This window comes from Pelophylax lessonae (assembly GCF_965119305.1).
Source record: "Pelophylax lessonae genome assembly, chromosome: 4".
NCBI classification, from domain to species: Eukaryota; Metazoa; Chordata; class Amphibia; order Anura; family Ranidae; genus Pelophylax; species Pelophylax lessonae.
In genome coordinates, this window is record NC_138771.1 from 672,523,823 (window position 1) to 672,543,099 (window position 19,277).

The 19,277-nt window shown below is 50.7% G+C and overlaps 2 protein-coding genes and 1 pseudogene across 3 annotated transcripts in view; all 3 read left to right on the top strand.

Moving 5' to 3' along the window:
• Positions 1 to 9,176, top strand: part of LOC309553110 — a 29,252-nt pseudogene extending 20,076 nt beyond the window's left edge. The window contains exon 2 of the transcript in view: positions 8,389 to 9,176. The product of the transcript in view is annotated as an uncharacterized misc_RNA (transcript). The remainder of the gene's footprint in view (positions 1 to 8,388) is intronic.
• A 169-nt stretch (positions 9,177 to 9,345) lies between these two features.
• On the top strand, positions 9,346 to 11,606 carry LOC309553111 (integrase/recombinase xerD homolog; the record flags this gene model as incomplete). The annotated part of the gene is made up of 2 exons (XM_082254006.1): positions 9,346 to 9,372; positions 10,878 to 11,606. The coding sequence occupies 2 exons, from the start codon at positions 9,346 to 9,348 to the stop codon at positions 11,604 to 11,606; spliced, it is 756 nt and encodes a 251-aa protein (XP_082110132.1).
• A 3-nt stretch (positions 11,607 to 11,609) lies between these two features.
• On the top strand, positions 11,610 to 12,296 carry LOC309553112 (uncharacterized protein; the record flags this gene model as incomplete). The annotated part of the gene is made up of 2 exons (XM_082254007.1): positions 11,610 to 11,619; positions 11,701 to 12,296. 2 exons carry the CDS (start codon positions 11,610 to 11,612, stop codon positions 12,294 to 12,296), a joined length of 606 nt encoding a protein of 201 aa, XP_082110133.1.
• Positions 12,297 to 19,277: the final 6,981 nt, after the last annotated feature.

The window sequence follows — 19,277 nt, forward strand, 5'->3', positions numbered from 1 at the left end:
CCGCTCAGCTTGCCCGCGGCCCCGCACCTCCTGCCCGCCGCCGCCAGGACTCACATGCTTCTGGGCTCAGAGCCTGTCAGCAGCTGCAGTGGAATTCTCCCCCCCCCCCCCCTTTACTCTCTCAATACAGGGAGCTGTCCGCTCTGTTCCCTCCCCTGCTTCCTCATTAGTAGGGGGGGGGGTGGATCAATGGAGAGGCAGCATGACTGCAGCAAAGCATCTTGGGACATGTAGTCCCCATCCCCAGCAGCCCCATAGCCTTCTACGGGGGCAGAACTACACAGCCCAGCATGCCTACTCACCAGAGAAGGAAAGGACACTAAGAGGCTGTCTGGGAGCTGGGCAGACACCATGAGGCAGGGGGAAGACTGGATCAAGGGGAGATGTGCTGTCTTCCTAGATCAGTGTGCGGTTCCTCCCACAGATCCACGGCCGGTCGGGGACGTCTTGCCTGAGAGGGGAATGTGCGTTCACCAGGCACACATGTACGGACAGTGTAAAGTGTTCCAAAAGTGGGGAAGCCAGTCGGGCAACCTGAAGAGCCTGCCTCTTCCAGGACACTGGGCCTTGGTCACAGGATTGGGGAGCGGGTACTTGCCAAACTTACAGAGATACAGAGACACTGCATGCAGACAACATTGCTTAGTTCTGCCTACACCAGTAGAACACTGTGCTGCACTCATCCTCTGCCAGGCAGTAAAAGTGTTCTCTGTGCTTCAGGAGTTCCACAGTACACTTTGCACCATTCCTGTCAAACTGGACACTTAAGTGCACCAACTAAAGTAGATAGCTAAAGATTCAAGGCATTCATTCTACACAAGGCTGGAATGGGCTACAAGACCATCCCCAAGTAGCTTGGTGAGAAGGTGACAACAGTTGGTGTGATTATTCGAAATTGGAAGAAACACAAAATAACTGTAAACCTCCTTCGGTCTGGGGCTCCATGCAAGATCATATCTCATGCAGTTTAATGGTCATGAGAACGGTGGGGAATCAGCCCAGAGCTACACGGGAGAATCTTGCCAATGATCTCAAGGCAACTGGGACCATAATCACCAAGAAAACAATTGGTAACTAGCTACGCCGTGAAGGACTGAAATCCTGCAGTGCATGCAAGGTCCCCCTGCTCAAGAAAGCACATGTACAGGCTCGTCTGAAGCTTGCTAATGAATATCTGAATGATTCAGAGAACTGAGTGAAAGTTTTATGGTCAGATGAGACCAAAATCAAGCTCTTTGGCATCAACTCAAATTTTGGAGGAGGAGGAATGCTTCCTGTGACCCCAACAACACTATCCCCACAGCCAAACATGGAGGTGGAAACATTATGCTTTGGGGGGGGTTTTCTGCCAAGGTGATAGGATAACTTCACTGCATCAAAGGGACGATGGATGGGGCCATGTACCCTCAAATCTTGGGGGCGAACCTCCTTCTCTAAGCCAGGGCATTGAAAATGAGTCGTGGATGGGTATTTCAGCATGACAATAACCCACAACACATAAATGGGGCAACAAAGAAGAAGCACATTAAGGTCCTGGAGTGGCCTAGCCAGTCTCCAGACCTTAATCCCTTAGAAAATATGTAGAGGGAGCTGAAGGTTCGAGTTACCAAACATTAGCCTCAAAACCTTAAATTGGAAGTACAGCCTAATACCTTAAATTCTCCTCTGCAATCATTAATGTGAGCGGAGTTCAGCCTTATGTGTCAAAATGAAAAAATCCCAGACTTTTCACTAAGCCAACATTTCTGGATTAAAATCCTTTTTTTTTTTTTTTGGTCTTATAAAATATTCTAGTTTTCCGAGATAGTGAACTTTGGGGTGTCACTAGCTCTAATCCATAATCATCAAAATTAAAAAAAAGAAATGCTTGAAATATATCACTCTGTGTGTAACACATCTATATAAATGTACCAGTTTTTCCAGGCCGTGGGCCTGATGTGGGCCCATGGCCTGGAAATGTGGGCCATTGTTACCGATGACACCTCCAACACTTTTGAGTTGTGAACCCATTTCGGCATCTTTGGTTTGTTTTGTTTTATTGTATTTAGGGGATGGGAGGAGAGAATGAGTGGGATATTCCTCTGGCTCAACTAGGTACACTTTGGGACACTTGAAGAAAAATGCCTGTTGGCGCTGCTTTGACGCCAGTAGTGATGGACGAACATCGGCCGGGGCGGTTCGCGAACGCCACCTGCAAATTTTCTCAAAAGTCCACAAACCGCGAGTTCGCGGCAGGCCCCATTGACTTTAATGGGAGGCGAACTTTAAAAACCTTTAGGTCGTATTTGCAGCCACAAAAGACGTACTAGCTGTGCACAAATAGTCCCAGCACATGGACAATGTCATAACAGAAGTATTGCAATTGAAAAAAGTTGCCCTAAATTTTTTTTTCATAAATCAGCCAGAACTGACAGCAGTCGGTAAATACATTGTCTAATACATATAGGGTCCATTCACACATCTGTAAAATGGGTCCGCATCCATTCCACAATTTGGCGGAACCTTTACAGACCCATTGATTTTCATTTCCAGTCTGAAAAATTTGGCATTCACAGGATAAAGAAGTAAGTGTCGGCCATAAAAGGCCGCAAAAATTAGCCCACATGTGTTTACCTGACAGCTAAGAACGTAGTTTTCTGTGGCTGAAGGTACATTAGGCATTCACAGGTAACAGAAGTAAGTGTCGGCCATAAAAGGCCCCAAAAATTAGCTCACATGGGTTGAACTGACAGCAAAGAACGTAGTATATGATGGCTAGAGGTACAGTAGGCATTCACAGTACAGAGAACGGTAAGTGTCAGCCTGTATAGGCTGCAAAAATTAGCTCACGTGGGTTGAACTGACAGCAAAAAACTTTGCTTTTGATGGCTAGAGGTACGGTAGGCGTTCACAGGATACAGAAGTAAGTGTCGGCCTGTATAGGCCGCAAAAAGTAGCTCACATGGGTTGAACTAACAGCAAAGAACGTAGTATATGATGGCTAGAGGTACAGTAGGCGTTCACAGGATACATAAGTAAGTTAAAAAAGAATAGCGCAACCATGCAAAAGAAATGGCTATCAAATATGGAGACAATCCATAAATAAAAATGGGGGTTTAGTCCCACCATATGGCCATATCGTGCTCAAGACCACCACTGCGTCAAAGTACCCCATTATCAGTGGGTCCTACACTATCCATAAAAAAGGGGTGAATCCAGCCTCTCTTACCCTTGGAGACAACACTCCTTGCTGGGAGAGATGTGCTAATGCACTACAAGAGACTCCTCCTATATCTACTTGATAGAGGACACCAATAGAGTACAGGTGTGTGTGGGGGATGGGATGCTCAACCTCATAAGTCTGGTCAGACCGAATACATAATAAACAAGCAAAAAATTGGGGGAGCAAACCCTGAACATGTATATCTAAAGCCGGTGCAGCTATGGACCAAGCAACATGTATATTAAAAAAGAATAGCGCAACCATGCAAAAGAAATGACTATCAAATATGGAGACAATGCATAAATAAAAATGGGGGTTTAGTCCCACCATATGGCCATATCGTGCTTTAGATATACATGTTCAGGGTTTGCTCCCCCAATTTTTTGCTTGTTTATACATAAGTAAGTGTCAGCCTGTATAGGCTCCAAAAATTAGCTCACATGTTTTGAACTGACAGCAAAGAACTTCGTTTTTGATGGCTAGAGGTACAGTAGGCGTTCACAGTACACAGAACGGTAAGTGTCAGCCTGTATAGGCTTCAAAAATGAGCTCATGTGGGTTGAACTGACAGCAAAGAACGTAGTATATGATGGCTAGAGGTACAGTAGGCGTTCACAGTATACAGAAGTGGCGGCCTCTATAGGCTGCCAAAATTAGCTCACATGGGTTGAACTGACAGCAAAGAACTTTGTTTTTGCAGGTGCCGTTAACCCGATATAGTCGGACACCTGTCGGACACCTTTTTTTACGCTCCAACATTTGAGCCACAGAAGCCTGCCTTTTTCCAGAACAATATGACGACGGCATCATGGAAGGTGGAGTGTTGGACAACTGTGAGGAGACAGGAGAAGGAGAGGAGGCTGGACGGTGAGAGCCTGGAGTGTGGCTTTGTGGGTTCTGACAGTTTTGCTCCCACTGGGCTTGGTGATGGGATTTCAGGTGCCTTCTTAAGGCGGTTGTCCCTAGGTGAATGTTGGGCTTACCGCGACTTATGCGTTGGCTGCAAAGGCTGCAGATGGCAACACTGGTGTCAGCAATGGACACATTAAAAAAAGCCCACACTGCGGAGCCATGTGCCGGCGTCCTGGGAGCGCCAGATGTGACTGTAAATGGTTGATGGCTCGCTCCTGATACATTTGCAGTCTGCTTTGTACCTCTTGTGCAATGCAAGTTCTGCCTGCCTCTCCTCCCTATCTGCCGGTCCGTCAGTCCGCCAGTTCTACAAATAATTGGCCAGTAACTGTTGTCACTGTGTGTAGCACAGTTAACACAGCAAAAGATGCCAAATGTTTGCAAGACTAAAATACAATCTTAGAAAAGTATACTGTTAAATAACCCCTCAATTCAATATGTGGTATTGGGAGGGGGGGGCACAGGTTTAGTACACCAGTTCTACAAATAATTTGCCAATAACTGTTGTCACTGTGTGTAGCACTGTTTACACAGCGAGAGGCCAAATTTTTGCAGGACTAAAATACACTCTTAGAAAATTATACTGTTAAATAACACCCCGCTTCAATATGTGGCATTGGGGGGGGGGGGCATTGGTGTAGCACACCAGTTAAAAAAATTGGCCAGTGAGTTTGGCGCTGTGTGTACCAGACTTCACTCAGCAAAAGAGGCAATATTGTTGCATGACACAAATGGACATGTAAAAGTATACTCAGATAACACCCCACTTCAATATGTGATATTGGTCTATCACACCAGTTATAATACATTATAAGTGCTTTTGTCACTGTGTGTATTGTTGCTGCAGAGACGATCAGTCTCACCACCACACCTGTCACAATGCTGCACAGTGCACAATAATACCACTATAATATGCTTTCCTACCAAGTATATTATACTGTGGATTACCCCCCCCCCCCTTTTAATTGCACTGCACAGCAATACCAAAAAAATTGCAGCCCTTTAAATGACTTTTGTGGACATTAACAGAGCAATTGTGTCATTGCTGACGATCTCTAACTGCCCCTACAGCAACCACTGGATACCTCTCCCTATAGTAAAGAGACTGTAATAGACCCCATAACGACATTGAAGCACTTTGAATGACTTTTGTCGACATTGACAGAGCGATTTGTGTGTGACTGCAGCCGATCTCTAACTGCCCCTAAAGCAACCACAGGATACCTCTCCCTAAGCTCAAAAGATACTAGACCTATACCGAAATACCAGCCCTCAAAAGGACTTTTGTGGACATTAACAAAGCGATTTGTGTGTGACTGCAGCCGATCTCTAACTGCCCTTAAAGCAACCACTGGATACCTCTCCCTAAGCTCAAAAGATACTAGTAGACCTATACCGAAATACCAGCCCTGAAAAGGACTTTTGTGGATCTTCACAGCGCTATATGTGTCTAGCAAACTCTCCCTGATGAGCACAGCAGACCTCTCCCTACACTGGCAGAAAGCGGAATGTGAAATGGCCGCCAGGTCAGGTCTATTTATAGGGCAGGGGGACTGTCCATGTGATGGAATGTTTCAATTGGCTGTCCCCTTCCACCTGACGGCTGTGTCACGGGTCAAAGTTCTCCCCAATGTAAACAAATATGGCCGCCGTGAACGACGCCATGTGTCCACAAATTTGGCGGGTAGCGAACAAGCAAAATTCGCCGCAAACCGCAAGGCCATCTCTAGACGCCAGCTGAATGCCGACCAGCGCTTCCTGACGCCTCAAGATACTGTAGTACTGAAACTGTGCTGGAACCTCGACTTTAACTCAGAAGAACAAGGACTGTAGAACACTTGACTCCTGACACTGCTTTAGCTCAAAAGTCACTGAACAGCTCCCTCCAGCCCTGCACTGGCTGAGGTAGCTCTGTGTAGATATCTGTGCTGCTGCAACTCCTAACCTTGTACACTTCCCACTGTACACTGACTCTTCAGGGCCAAAACTACAGGCGCCCCCTTTCACACTTCAGGGTCCTCTACCTAGGTACCCTCTCTAATACTTCACGGTCCTCTGACCAGGCACCCCTTTCACAGATTGCTGACTCCTGGATCCCTAGAATCTTCCCTGGAGTGGTCCCCTCTGACACTAGGCAGACCCCCAGGGGAAGTCCACAGTACTCACAACCTTTGTAGGCTTTCCTGGAACTGGACCCCTCTCTCTCTCCGCTGGTTCTCAGCACACCGGATCCCCTCTGCAGCTCAGCTTCACATTCTTTGGATTCCCAGGCCACCACCCGGGACACCCGCTTCCTCTGACAGGAGGAGAGACAGCTGTACTCTCCTTCTTGGGACTCTGCTTCCCACCAAATATGCTGCGTAATGCGTTCCCTTCAAACTTATACCCACTCCCAGAATCCTCTGCGGCAGAATCTGCCTTCTGGGGTAGATACAAGCCTGACTGAGCCACTGACTGGGTTTCCTCCACTGCCCTATGAAAATCCTCTCACAGAGCCAGTGGGGAGACTCCCCTCTCGGTAACCTCACCTGGGAGACATGAGAGTCCAGCTGAAATCATGGCCCTGCTGTTAAGCAGCCAAGGCCCACTATACTTTACCTAGCACCTACCTGTAGGGTGTTACATAAAATATATGAGTTTACCTTTTTAAATTTAATTTCTGAAATGAACGTTTTGATGATATTCTAAATTTAAGAGATGTACCTGTATAAATCACACAGTAAAAATAAAAGTTAGGCATAGACTGGTTAGGCTGATGTGGTTAAAACTGGCCAGTTTTACTTTGCTGTCTATTAATTCTTAATAAGCGTTTGATAGACATTGACCAGCAGCTGGAGAGTTTTTGCCTCAACAAGAAACAAGCAGCGCCAAAGCAAGGCCCGAAGCGAAAAAAAAAAAAAAAAAAATAGCGCAGGGCAGACATGACCATGTGAAGAGGGGAGACAGGGCAGGTGTGGGTTAAAATAAATTGTTTTGATTTGGGGGTATTCAGGGATTGGTGTATCAAGTTTGGGAGGGGTTGAGGTACAGTTAGGAGGGGTGGCCCCTAAGATTTGGAGGTCAGTGGAAGTTCAACGGACGAAGGAAGAAGAAGCTTGGTCACCCACCTTTTGCACTGCAGAGCATCTCACCTCGGCTTCTCTGGTTCGGCTGCGATGGCGGAGTTGGACGTTTTGCTGGAGCAAATCAAGGCCGCTGCCACGGTGAAGGGGACTGAGTGGCTCCGGGCCCAGGTCTCCACGTTGATGGGGGTTCAGGACTCTGCCCAGGAACCAGAGGGGCTTGCGGTCCCGCGGGCTCGGCGGTCACGGCCTCCGGATCGTTTTTCACCGGACCCTTCCCCTCGAGCTCAGCGTCATCCTAGGAGCCCCGACAGGGACCCTTCAGGGCCGCCGGCTAAGCATGCCTCTGCTGCAGCCGTGCGCGCCTCTGGGAGGAATCCTCTGCAGGGACGGAGCTCTGGGGGTGGTGGGAGAAGGCGGCCTTCGGTCTCTCCCCGTCCCTCTCGCCGAGGAGCAACTGGACTGGCGGGCTCCCCTACTGGCGATGCTCCGGTCGGTGGGGAGCCTCGGCGTGGGAGTGGCTTCATGGCGGTCAGTGGCAGCAGGGATCGGCGGGACTCGGAGTCGGCCTCGGCTGTGCGCAGAGAGATGACGCGGCGGGGCAAGTCACGTGGCCGGGTCATCGAGAGTTCAGCTGGATCACGGAGGTCTCCATCGGGCGGAGCTGGAGTAAGGGGGCGGGGACGCCTGTCGCTCGGCTCTACAGCTTCCGGGAGTGCGCCACCTGGTGGACGGATGCCAGCAGTGTCCGGGGACGATCGTTCGGAAGGCGAGGTGTCCGGATCGGATGCTGAAGAGGATGTCGGTGTTCGGTCGGCGACGAGGGAGGCTGGATCCCCCCTGGGCAGACAGGTGAGGTCACAGTTCCTTCTCTGGCTTTGACTGATTTGAGGGGCTTGTTTGATGTGGGGGGTGGGAGTCCTGGGGTGGCTCGAGTGGGAGGGGCGTCCCGGCCGGTGGGGGTGGGGACCCCGGATGGGGATGCTGATGGGGGCTTGGGGGGCTTCCTCCTGGGTCTACGGGACCTCTTGGGGCGTTTGGCCCCGGGGGGCGGGGGCCGCTTGTCTCCTGCAGCGGCTTGGGTTCCTCCGGCGGGGGGCTCAGGCACGGAGCCCGTGGGGGCCCTGGGGCTGGCGGGGCCGTCTTCCGCGGGGCAAGTTGCGGGGGTGGCTGCGGCCCCCCAAGTTGTTGGTGCGCCTGCGGTGGCGGCAGTGACGGCTGGGGCTGCGGGGGACAAGACCGGGACGGCGAAGGAGGGGAAGGCGGACGCGGTTCGCCTGGACGATTCAGCAAAAGGCGAGGTATATGTTTGTTTTGAGGGTCCATTGGGGGCACATTTGAAACAGGAAGTCCGTGAGAAGATCTGGAAGGGTGAGTACGTGGAAATCTTCACGCTGTTGCCCCTCGAGAAGTTCAACCTGGACAGGGTTAAACCGGGGGAGCGCAAGAAGGAGGACGAGGAAGCACGACGCTATCGGCTTATCCCGCGGACGTTCACCAATTGGCTGCAGGCCTTTGCCATTCTGGCGGGCGTCATAGGGGAAAAGGCGCCGGAAAACTGCTAGGCCCTTTTCTGTTACATGGACGCTATAGGGGAGGCCTATCGGGTTTACGGGGGGTCGGCCTGGCTGCGGTACGACGAACAGTTCCGGCAGCGGAAGGCGGTTAGGCCGTCATTACGGTGGGACCACAAGGACATCAGCCTGTGGATGCGGCTCATGTCTTCTGCGAAGGCTCCGAATCAGTTTTTTCCAGGGGGGGCCGGTGGTTCTGCGACCCCGGGACAGCCGGCCGCAAAGAAGAGGGGTTTCTGCTGGCAATTTAATGAGGGTTCCTGTAAGTTCGGTGGCACCTGTCGCTTCAAACATGAATGCTCCGGTTGCGGAGGTTCCCATTCCTTGTCCCGGTGTTTTAAGTCCGGTAAGGGGCGGTCCGGAGAGCCTTCGCAAAAAGGGGACGACGCCGGTGAGGGTGGAAAGGCTGCGGCCTTTTCTAGATAGGTACCCCGATAGGGCGGCTGCCCGACTTCTGGGGGAGGGTTTTGCGGTGGGTTTTCGTATCCCTTGCTCTTTGGCCTCGGTGCCTCCGGTGGCAAGGAATTTGCGTTCGGCATTGCGCCACCCTTTGGTGGTGTCGGATAAGTTGAACAAGGAAGTGGCTCTCGGTCGCATGGCGGGCCCGTTCTCTGAGGTGCCGGTGCGAGACTTGGTGGTTTCGCCGTTGGGGGTGGTTCCCAAAAAGGAACCCAATAAGTTTCGCCTCATTCACCACCTCTCCTTCCCAAAGGGTGGGTCCGTGAATGACGCCATCGACCCGGATGCCTGTACGGTGTCTTACATTTCCTTTGACGCCGCGGTGGCCTGGGTGCGTCATTATGGGCGGGGGGCCTTGATGGCCAAATCTGACATAGAGGCGGCGTTCAGGTTGCTCCCGGTTCACCCGGATAGTTTTCGGTTGCTGGGCTGCTGGTGGCAAGGGGCGTATTATGTGGATCGCTGCCTTCCTATGGGCTGCTCCATATCTTGCGCGTTGTTTGAAACCTTCAGTTCCTTTGTGGAGTGGGTGGTTCGGGATGTTTCCGGTGTGAATTCGGTGATCCACTATTTGGACGACTTTCTGTGTGTGGGCCCGCCCTCTTTCAACGGGTGTGCGATCCTGCTTGCCACTTTGCAGCAGGTGGCGGGGAGTTTCGGCATTCCTTTGGCCCCGGACAAGACGGAAGGCCCGACCACGGTGCTCAGCTTCCTGGGCATTGTCGTGGATTCGGAAGCCATGGAGTGTCGCCTACCGGAGGATAAGTTGGGGGCTTTGAGAGCTGAAATTGAGGGGGTGCTGGGCTTGCGCAAAATTCGGTTGCGCAGCTTGCAGTCGTTGCTGGGTAAATTGAATTTTGCCTGCCGCATTATGCCCATGGGCCGGGTTTTCTGCCGACGGCTGTCGGCGGCGACTTCGGGGGTGAAATTGCCCACTCACTTCGTCAGGCTCAACAAAGAACACAGGGATGACTTGCGTCTGTGGCACGTTTTTTTGGCCACGTACAATGGTAGATCCTTGTGGTTGGCCGGGCCGATTAGCAACTTTGATTTGGAGCTGTTTACCGATGCAGCTGGTTCGGCTGGGTACGGGGCTTTTCACCGGGGGGCGTGGAGCGCCGCCCCTTGGCCGGGGGAGTGGCAGGTGGCGGGGCTGGTCAGCAACTTGGTTTTGCTGGAACTGTTCCCGGTGGTGGTGGCTCTGGAGATTTGGGGGGCGGAGTTCAGGAATTTGAAGGTTCGCCTCCATTGCGACAATCTTGGGGTGGTCCAGGTAATCAACCGCGCGTCGGCTTCTTCTCAGCCGGTGGTGCGCCTCCTCAGGTATTTGGTTTTGCGGTGTCTACAGTTGAATGTTTTCCTGTATGCTGTGCACATTCCGGGGGTTAAAAATGATATTGCTGACTCGCTGTCTCGGTTTCAGTGGGACAGGTTCCGGGAGTTGGCACCGACAGCGGAGCAACGCGGAGTCCCGTGTCCGGAGTGGCTATGGGGGATTGCCTTGGGGTCCTCGCTGGATGGATCAGGAAGTCGGTGAGCGAGTCCACGTGGTCGGCATATTGCAAGGTATGGTTGGAGTGGCTGGAGGTGTTATGGGTGGCATCGGTGGATCCCCTGGGTCCGGAGGTCAGGTGGGTGTTACTTTCGTTTATCTCTGATCATTTTGAGAGGGGCTCGTCGGCTTCCGCTGTGGCACGCAAGTTGTCCGGCTTGGCCTTTCTGTTTAAATTTCTGGGTTGTCAGGACTTCACGAAGGACTTCTTGGTGAGACAGGCGTTGAAAGGCAATTCCAGGGCTCATCGGAGGAGGGACTCTAGGCGCCCGGTGTCCTTCGCTCTTTTACAGGACGTTTGCATGCAATTGGGGGTGCACTGCGCCTCGTGTTACGAGGTGGTGTTGTTTAAGGTGGCCTTTTCTCTCGCTTTTTTCGGGGCTTTCCGGATTGGGGAATTGGTCAGCTCCTCCCGGGCGGTGCCGGGGGGCTTATTGGTTCAGGATGTCTCTGCAGGTCGGGAGGGGGTTACTATCCTCCTTCGCCGGTCCAAAACGGACCAGAGTGGCAAGGGGGTCCGTGTCCGGTTGTTCGCGGTGCCGTCTTCGCCGCTGTGCCCGGTGGGGGCGGTTCAGGCTTACTGGGCAATCCGCCCTCCGCAGCCCGGTTCATTTTTGATGCACGCGGACGGGTCGTCGTTATCTCGTTTTCAATTCATATCGGTGTTCAGAAAGTGTGTGCGCTCTTTGGGTTTGGATGCCAGTAAGTTTGCATCTCATTCCTTTCGGATCGGGGCGGCCACGGAGGCTGCGCGCTGGGGGTTGAACGAGGATGCGGTGAAACGCATTGGGCGCTGGGAGTCTCGGAGGTTCTTGTTGTACGTACCTCCGCAGCTGTTGGTGTAATGTATGTGCGGGTGTTGGTTTTATCGCTGGGGGGGTGGGGGGCCCGGCTGGTTGTCTGATTATTGGTTGGTGTTTTTGTCCCCTTTTCTTGTAGGTTTGGACCCCTGCCTCGTTTGGATCTTGGGACACTCGTATGTTTTCTGGGGGGCCCGGAGAGCTGATGTGCGCCCTAATGGTAGACAACTTGGTTTTTCTCGGCAGGAGGCTTGTGTCAGGTGGATGGGGGTGCCAGGGCTTACTTGGGGCAGGGTCCTTCCGGAAGTGCATCGTTTCGCCCGGTTAGACAGGCAGCCAGATGTTTTGGTGCTGCATGCCGGGGGCAACGATTTGGGGGCCAGGTCCGCGCGGGCCTTGATCAGGGACATCAAGTTGGATTTCCTGCGGCTGCGCACGGCTTTTCCGGCGCTGCTTATAGTTTGGTCGGATATGGTGGCCCGCACGTCCTGGCGCATGGCCAGGTCGGTCGCGCGGCTTAATAAGGCTCGGATTAAGTTGAACAAGGAAGTGGGGCGCTTTGTGTGTCGGAATGGTGGGTTGGTGGTTCGCCACTTGGAGTTGGAAGTGGACACATGGCGGTATCTGCGGGGTGACGGAGTTCACCTCAATGCGGTGGGTATAGATTTGTGGGCTCTGGGATTGCAGGATGGGATCCAGCGAGCCTTGAGGGTTTGGAGGGGCACGCAAGGGTAAGGTGTCACCCTTGGGTGCTGGTGGCGTTTTGTTGGTCTTTGCTGGCGGGGGAGGTGAACAGTTTAGGATAAGGGTATGGTTGGGACTCATCGTTGGTATGGGTCCCTATGGTGAATTCCATTTAATGTCAGTTAAAATGGAATTCAAAATGGTGGCACTGCGGGGAGTGGTTTGTCTCCGAGCCGGTGACGCGGCTGGAGGCCTATCAGGGCACAGGTCCCGCAGTGCAGGATTTGGAATTATTTGGAGGTGCCTCAAAGACCAACAGGCTTAATGACTGATTTGTTTTATGTTTTTAAGGAATGTTTTTTCTCCTTATGTTAATTTTAAGGTAAAAGGGTTAATAAAATGGCTGCTGTGGCCAATTAACTCCAAGCACGGTGTGGTCTCAATTATTTAGGTAAAGGGAAAGGTTTATGGGATGGGGGTGGAGCCTTTGGCGTTAAGCAGCCTAAGAGTTTGGGGGGACATCTATTCTACATTGGTCAAGAACTGTAATGTGATGGTGGCCATGCGCCGGACTGCATGTCCTTGGAGCGTTTAGTAGCCATGTGGCGAGGAGCAGAGATACAAAGCACAGATCACTTATAACAAGATGACGGCTCTTGGTTTCATCTTGGATCCAGCTGGCAATCCTCTGCCCTCAATCCTGGCTGCATGCCCAGTCTTCATGTTTCCCGGAATGGGTGCAGGCTTTTCAGGAATGTTTCTGTGCCATCTAGTGCTATAAAGTCATGTTACAACACAACCCAAGCTCGCTCCTATTATAAATTAACCTCAAGCTTCTTGTCTTGGGTCTGTTCCAGAAGACTGCACACATTACAATTTATAACAAGAATGTAGTACAAGGACATGCTGATTGGACTGATAGGATTTGTATCAGCCTGCCCGCGGCCCGCACCTCCTGCCCGCCGCCGCCGGGACTCATGTGAATGTGAGAGAGCCTGTAAGCAGCTGCGGGGGAATTCCCCTCTCCCCCACTCTCTCAATACAGTGGTTTGCAGTACTGCAACATTGCGGTGGACAGATCGGGCCCTTGACTGACATTTTTGACACTTTTGGGGTTACCAGTGACATTACTACAGTAATCAGTGCTATAAATATGCACTGTTACTGTAAAAATGACACTGGCAGGGAAGGGGTTAACTTTATTAGAGATGCAGGGGTTAAGTGTGTCCCTAGGGGCGTAATTCTAACTGTGGGGGGGCGTGGCTAGTGATGTAACCACAGAGACATACGATCCTACATAGCAGGATCGTATGATCTCTGCAGTTACACCAGGGAGAATGACAGACGGCTTTGTTTACATCAGCCGCCTGCCTTTCTCCCCCTCCAGCAGGAGATTGTGAGTGACCGGCGGACATCGGAGCCACCGGTCACTCACGTAGGGATGCAGAAGAACGAGCGGGGGCGGGAGCGCGTCTCCAGCGGCGCGCTCGCCCCCTACAGGCTTCTGGGCTAGCGACGTAGTACTACCTCACTTTGCCCAGGAGGGGCTGACTGCCGCAGTAAATATACTGTGGGCGGTCGGCAAGTGGTTAAAAACAAGGTAAGTGAAAAAAAAAAAATGTTAATTATCCAATTCTTTTTCAGGTTCATCTAAGCTAGCGGACGGTGAAAAAATAATTTTTAGGGTGGAACTCCGTTTTAAGTGTGCTGCTTGGAAGTGCTTTCTAAATGTGTGGGGGTTGGATGTACTAGAGGAAAAGAGAGATCTGTGTTCCTGCTTAGCTGAAACACAAGATCTCGCTCTGTCTCTGAGACAGAACAGCCGTCTGCCATGTTTACACAGGCAAACCACCGTTTTATCATTCCCCTGCACAATCGCGGGTGGCGCAGCCGCCGGTCCCGCTGATTGGCTTCCGCTGTGTCTGAACACAGCAGGAGCAGCGCTCAGGCGGCGCGCACGCGCCCCCCGAGAACCCCTGCACAAAATCACGTACCTATACATGATTTTGTGCAGCCAGACCGCATTGTCGCAGTATATACGCAGAGGGCGGTCCAGAGGTGGTTAATGAGGTGTTCGCACAAACATTATTGCCAGAGGGGCTGAGACTGTTCTTGGGGGTTGAGAGCAGGGCAGATATCAGAAAATTTGTGGCCCCTTACACAGCTTTAGGCCTGGGTCTGTCCACCCTGGTAACTGAATGCCTGCAGGAGGGAGAGGAGGAGAAGCGAGCATTTAGGGGCTGCAGGAGAAAAATGGAGTGATTGGTTCCTCTAAATGCTGCCCCTACTGCCCCCCCCCCCATATACAGGTGTATAGGGGGCTGCACGGGCCCCCTAGAGCAGGGGGCTAGGTTGCAAATGTGTCCCCTGTAGTTATGCCTCTGGATGGGATCAGTGGCATTGATGGTGGATGGGACTGGTGGTGGTGGTGGGGGGGGAGGGGGAGGGGGGTTGGGATGATGCTGATCTGTAATGGCACCAGAATTCCCGCACACGCGCATTACCTAAACAAGATGCCACCACTGATATGTGTCTCAAACAGAGCAGCTGTACATCAAAACGAGAAGAAGTCGCGGACAGCGGGCCCTCCCCCAAGGTGGCAAAACACCAGGGCCCCGCTCCCAGGCCCCTCGGAACGCCTGGGCCCCCTACATGTGTATGGGCTGCCCCCCCCCCCCCCCGATGGCGGCCCTGGTTGAGAGGAAGAGAACAGAACCAAATATACTTAACCACTTGCCGACCGCTCACTGAGATGGTACTGCGGCAAAGTGGCTCGATTCCGTCCAGCGACATAGACCTACGTCGCTGGACTCCTCCACTTGTGGGCGGCGCGCGCGCCGCCGGAGGCTCGCTCCCGCTGTATTCAGTCACAGCGGGAATCGGGCCAGGGGAGGAGCGGCGGTGATCACCCCCGCTCTTCCCCGATCGTCGGGGAATCGAGTGTGGAAATCCGCCCGTTTGTGTAAACAGAGCGGGCGGATCTCCTCAGTGACAGGGAGTGACAGATTGCAGTGTTCAGCATAGCTGAACCCTGGATCTGTCCCTGTGTCACTCAGTCACCTCCCCCCACACACGTCAGTAAGCACCAGGCATACATTAACCCCTCCCTCTCCAATAAAATTAACCCCTTCCCTGCCAGTGTCATTATTACAATAACAGTGCATATATATAGCACTGATTACTGCAGTAATGTCACTGGTACCCCCAAAAGTGTCAAAAATGTCAGCCAAGGGTCCCATCTGTCCGCCGCAATGTCGCAGTCCCGCAAAAAAAAAAAAAAATCGCAGATCGCCGCCATTACTAGTTTAAAAAAAAAAACAATAAAAATGACATAAATTTCCCGTAGTTGGTAGCTGCGATAACTTTTGCGCAAACCAATCAGAATACGCTTATTGCGATATTTTTTACCAAAAATATGTAGCAGAAAACAAATTGGCCTAAAATGTAAAAAAAAATATTTTTCTACATTTTTTTTTTGGGGGGGGGGGGAATTTCATATAAAAAAATGTGAAAAATATTGTTATTTTTTCGAAATTGTCGCTCTTTTTTTGTATATAGCGCAAAAAGTAAAAATTGCACAGGTGATCAAATACCACCACAAGAAAGCTCTGTTTGTGGGAAAAAAAGACATAAATTTAATTTGGGTACAGCATCGCACGACCGCGCAATTGTCCGTTAAAGTAACGCAGTGCCGAATCGCAAAATATGACCTGGTCAGGAATGGGGTAAAATTTTCCGGTCTTAAAGCGGTTAAAAATCCGCTCATTGAGAATTTTTTTGTCAAAGACATGGAGCTAAATACATTTTGGCCTAAATATATGACAAAAATTGAATATATTGGATATTTTTAACTGTCAAAGTAGAAAAATATTGTTATCTTTTCAAAATTGTCGCATTTTTTTTTAATATCGCAAAAAATGAAAATCGCACAGGTGATCAAATACCACCAAAAGAAAGCTCTGTTTGTGGGAAAAAAAGGACGCAAATTTTGTTTGGGTACGGCGTTGCACGACCGCGCAATTGTCAGTTAAAGTTGCATAGTGCAGAATCGCAAAAAGTGGCCTGGACGTAAAGCAGGAAAATCCTCCGGTGGTAAAGTGGTTAAGTGGCTCCTTCAGGGGTAACACTACAGATACTTTAGGGAGGACCTCATGTAGCACCCTCCTAGATAGGTGCTAGGATTAGATACACTATATTACCAAAAGTATTGGGACGCCTGCCTTTACACGCAGATGAACTTTAAAGGCATCCCAGTCTTAGTCCATAGGGTTCAATATTCAGTTGCCATTTTTTTTTTTTCATTTTGAAAATCTCAACTCTTTTTTTTTTTTTTTTTAGACTAACTTTAACCTATAATATTTGAACAGAAGTTTATTTTTTTTCCAAACAGCACAGACATCTTCAACATTCTACACATCATAACTCAAACGTTATTAACATTCAGACCAAGAAACAGATTATCATGTGTATGTAGCCTTTCCTCAAAAGGAAGTTTATGCTTCAAAATCTAAGTGAGGGTCCAGAGAGAACCCAACACCTAGAGATCAACAAATAGCAGCTAAAGGCCTGATATTCCTCCATGCCTTCATCCAGACCCAGGGCAGCCATCAGAAATTTTGGGGCCCCTTACACAGTTTTTGGCCTGGGGACCCCCTCGCCCCAGGCCTGACCACCAACATTCCACAGGGCCCACCTACCGTGTCGTTGTCCTCCTACAGCCCCATGTCCTCCTGCATTCCATGTCCTCCTCCAGTCCCATCTTCTCCATCACAGGAAAATAAAAGTGAATGGTTCTAGTAAATGCCGCCCCTCCTGTCCAGGGATGAACAACTGGAGAACAGGGGAGGGCAGGGCCTACAGCTGTGTGTGAGGGCTAGTGAGGGGCAGGACCCACAACATAGTGCCAGTCTGCAAGGGAATGGTGGAGCATACAATTGAATGGCATTGCGAGGACAGGTGGCAACCATACCCTGTTTGGGGCCCCTCGGGACGCCTGGGCCCCCTACATGTGTATGGGCTGTACCCCCCTGATGGCAGCCCTGTCCAGACCCTTTGCCACCGTCTATCTTTCTCAAGACCCTGAATTTTCCCTACCTGACCAAGAATCTCACACACCACCACCGCAACAGGAAGGACTTTCTGCCGAAGGAATACCTGACACCATGCATTCCAGCAGTGGCAGCTGGTGCATTGGGGGCACCGCCCCCCCTATCTATGAGTCCGACCCCCTAATCTACATGCGGGGCGTCGGACGCATGGACTTTTTTTGGCATGGAGCTTTTTTTTTTTTTTTTTAGTCATGTGATTAGAGCCAGAGGCTCTAATAGGCTAAAAAAAAAGGGTGGGCTCGGGGCGAGCCCACCCAGTTGTGTGACGATAGCGAATGAAAATTCGCTATTGTTTTTTTTTTTTTGTTTAATTTCTGTTTATTGAAAAACATTTTCAAGAAGACAAAGAAAAACAGAACATAGACCATACAATCTGACATTAAATACAGAAAAAAGCCATGGAACAATATCAATGAGTGCATGAACATCTCAGTGCGCTTCAAGCACCCCCAGTCATGAAAAGTCTGAGAAAACATAATGATAGCACAACATCTTGCATCATAAAACCAATGTCAGAGACAGCCTATAGGAAAGTGAAAGGATAGTAAAAAGCAGAAAAGAAAGAGAAAGAAGAGGATAGAGCAGCAGGGAGAAAAAGGGGGTAAGAGGGGGGAGAGGAGGGTGGGAAAGGAAAATTTGCTATTGTTACACGGATCCTCCTCCTCTGGCAGACCCCCAGGGGCAATCCGCAGTACTCACGACCTGTGAAGGCTTTCCTGGGATTGGACCCCTCTCACGCTCTGCAATCTCTCGCACACCGGATCCCCCTCAGCTCAGCTCAGCACTCTCTGGATTCTCAGGCAACACCCTGAGACATCCGCTTCCTCAGACAGGAGGAGAGACAGCCGTACTCTCCTTCCTGGGACTCTGCTCCCGCCAAAGACACCGAGCCACGCACTTCCCCCAAACATATACCCACTCCCAGAATCCTTAGCATCATAATCTTCCTTCTGGGGTAGTTACAAGCTTGGATGTGTCCCCTGATTGGGCTTCCCACACTGTCCTAGGAGAAACCTCTCACAGGAGCCAGTGGGGATACTTCTCCCCTCAGCAGGCACATCTGGAAGCCCTGACACCCTAACTAAATAAATTCACAGCCCTGCTGTTAAGCAGACAAGGCCCGCTATACATTTACCTAGCACCTACCTGTAGGGTGCTACACCTGTATGAATGCTCTCCTTGGGTGTGCCCTCTACCCTGACCAGTGGCTGTCTAATGAGAAGGATTAGAATCTTAGCGTACGATTGTTTGCAAGGAGCTTGGTTGTAGTTGTGCGCCAGTAAGCGCCACAGCCAACGTTCAGTCATTCTTTTTAGCGTATACTGGTTAGGGAGGTCTAGGTTGTAGATGTGAGCCAGCAAGTCTTGCAGGGGTGAGTCACTCCTTTTTAATGTATACTGCTTGGGGAGGATAGGTTGTGTAAATGGGTCAGTAAATGCCGTAGGGGTGGGTCACCTATTCTCCTTAGCATTTGCTGATTTGGGAGAAGCTAGGTTGCGGAGATGGCCAATAATTGCCACAAGAGTGGATCACTCATCCTTCTTAATGTACAGTATACGAGTGGGGGGGCTAGGTTGTGGCAGTGTATGAGTAAGTGCCGCAGTGGAAGCTCACTCCTTTTTAGTTTGTACCCATTGTAGAAGTGTCCGTGGGTTTCTTTAAATCAGCAATTATTTGTGAAATATAAGGTCTGTACAGTGCCTTGAAAAAGTATTCACACCCCTTGAAATTTTTCACATTTTGTCATGTTACAACCAAAAACATAAATGTATTTTATTGGGATTTTATGTGATAGACCGACACAAAGTGGCCATAATTGTGAAGTGGAAGGAAAATGATAAATGATACAAATTAATCAGTGAAAAGTGTGGCAGGGGGGGCATTTGTATTCACTCCCCGGAGTCAATACTTTGTAGAACCGCCT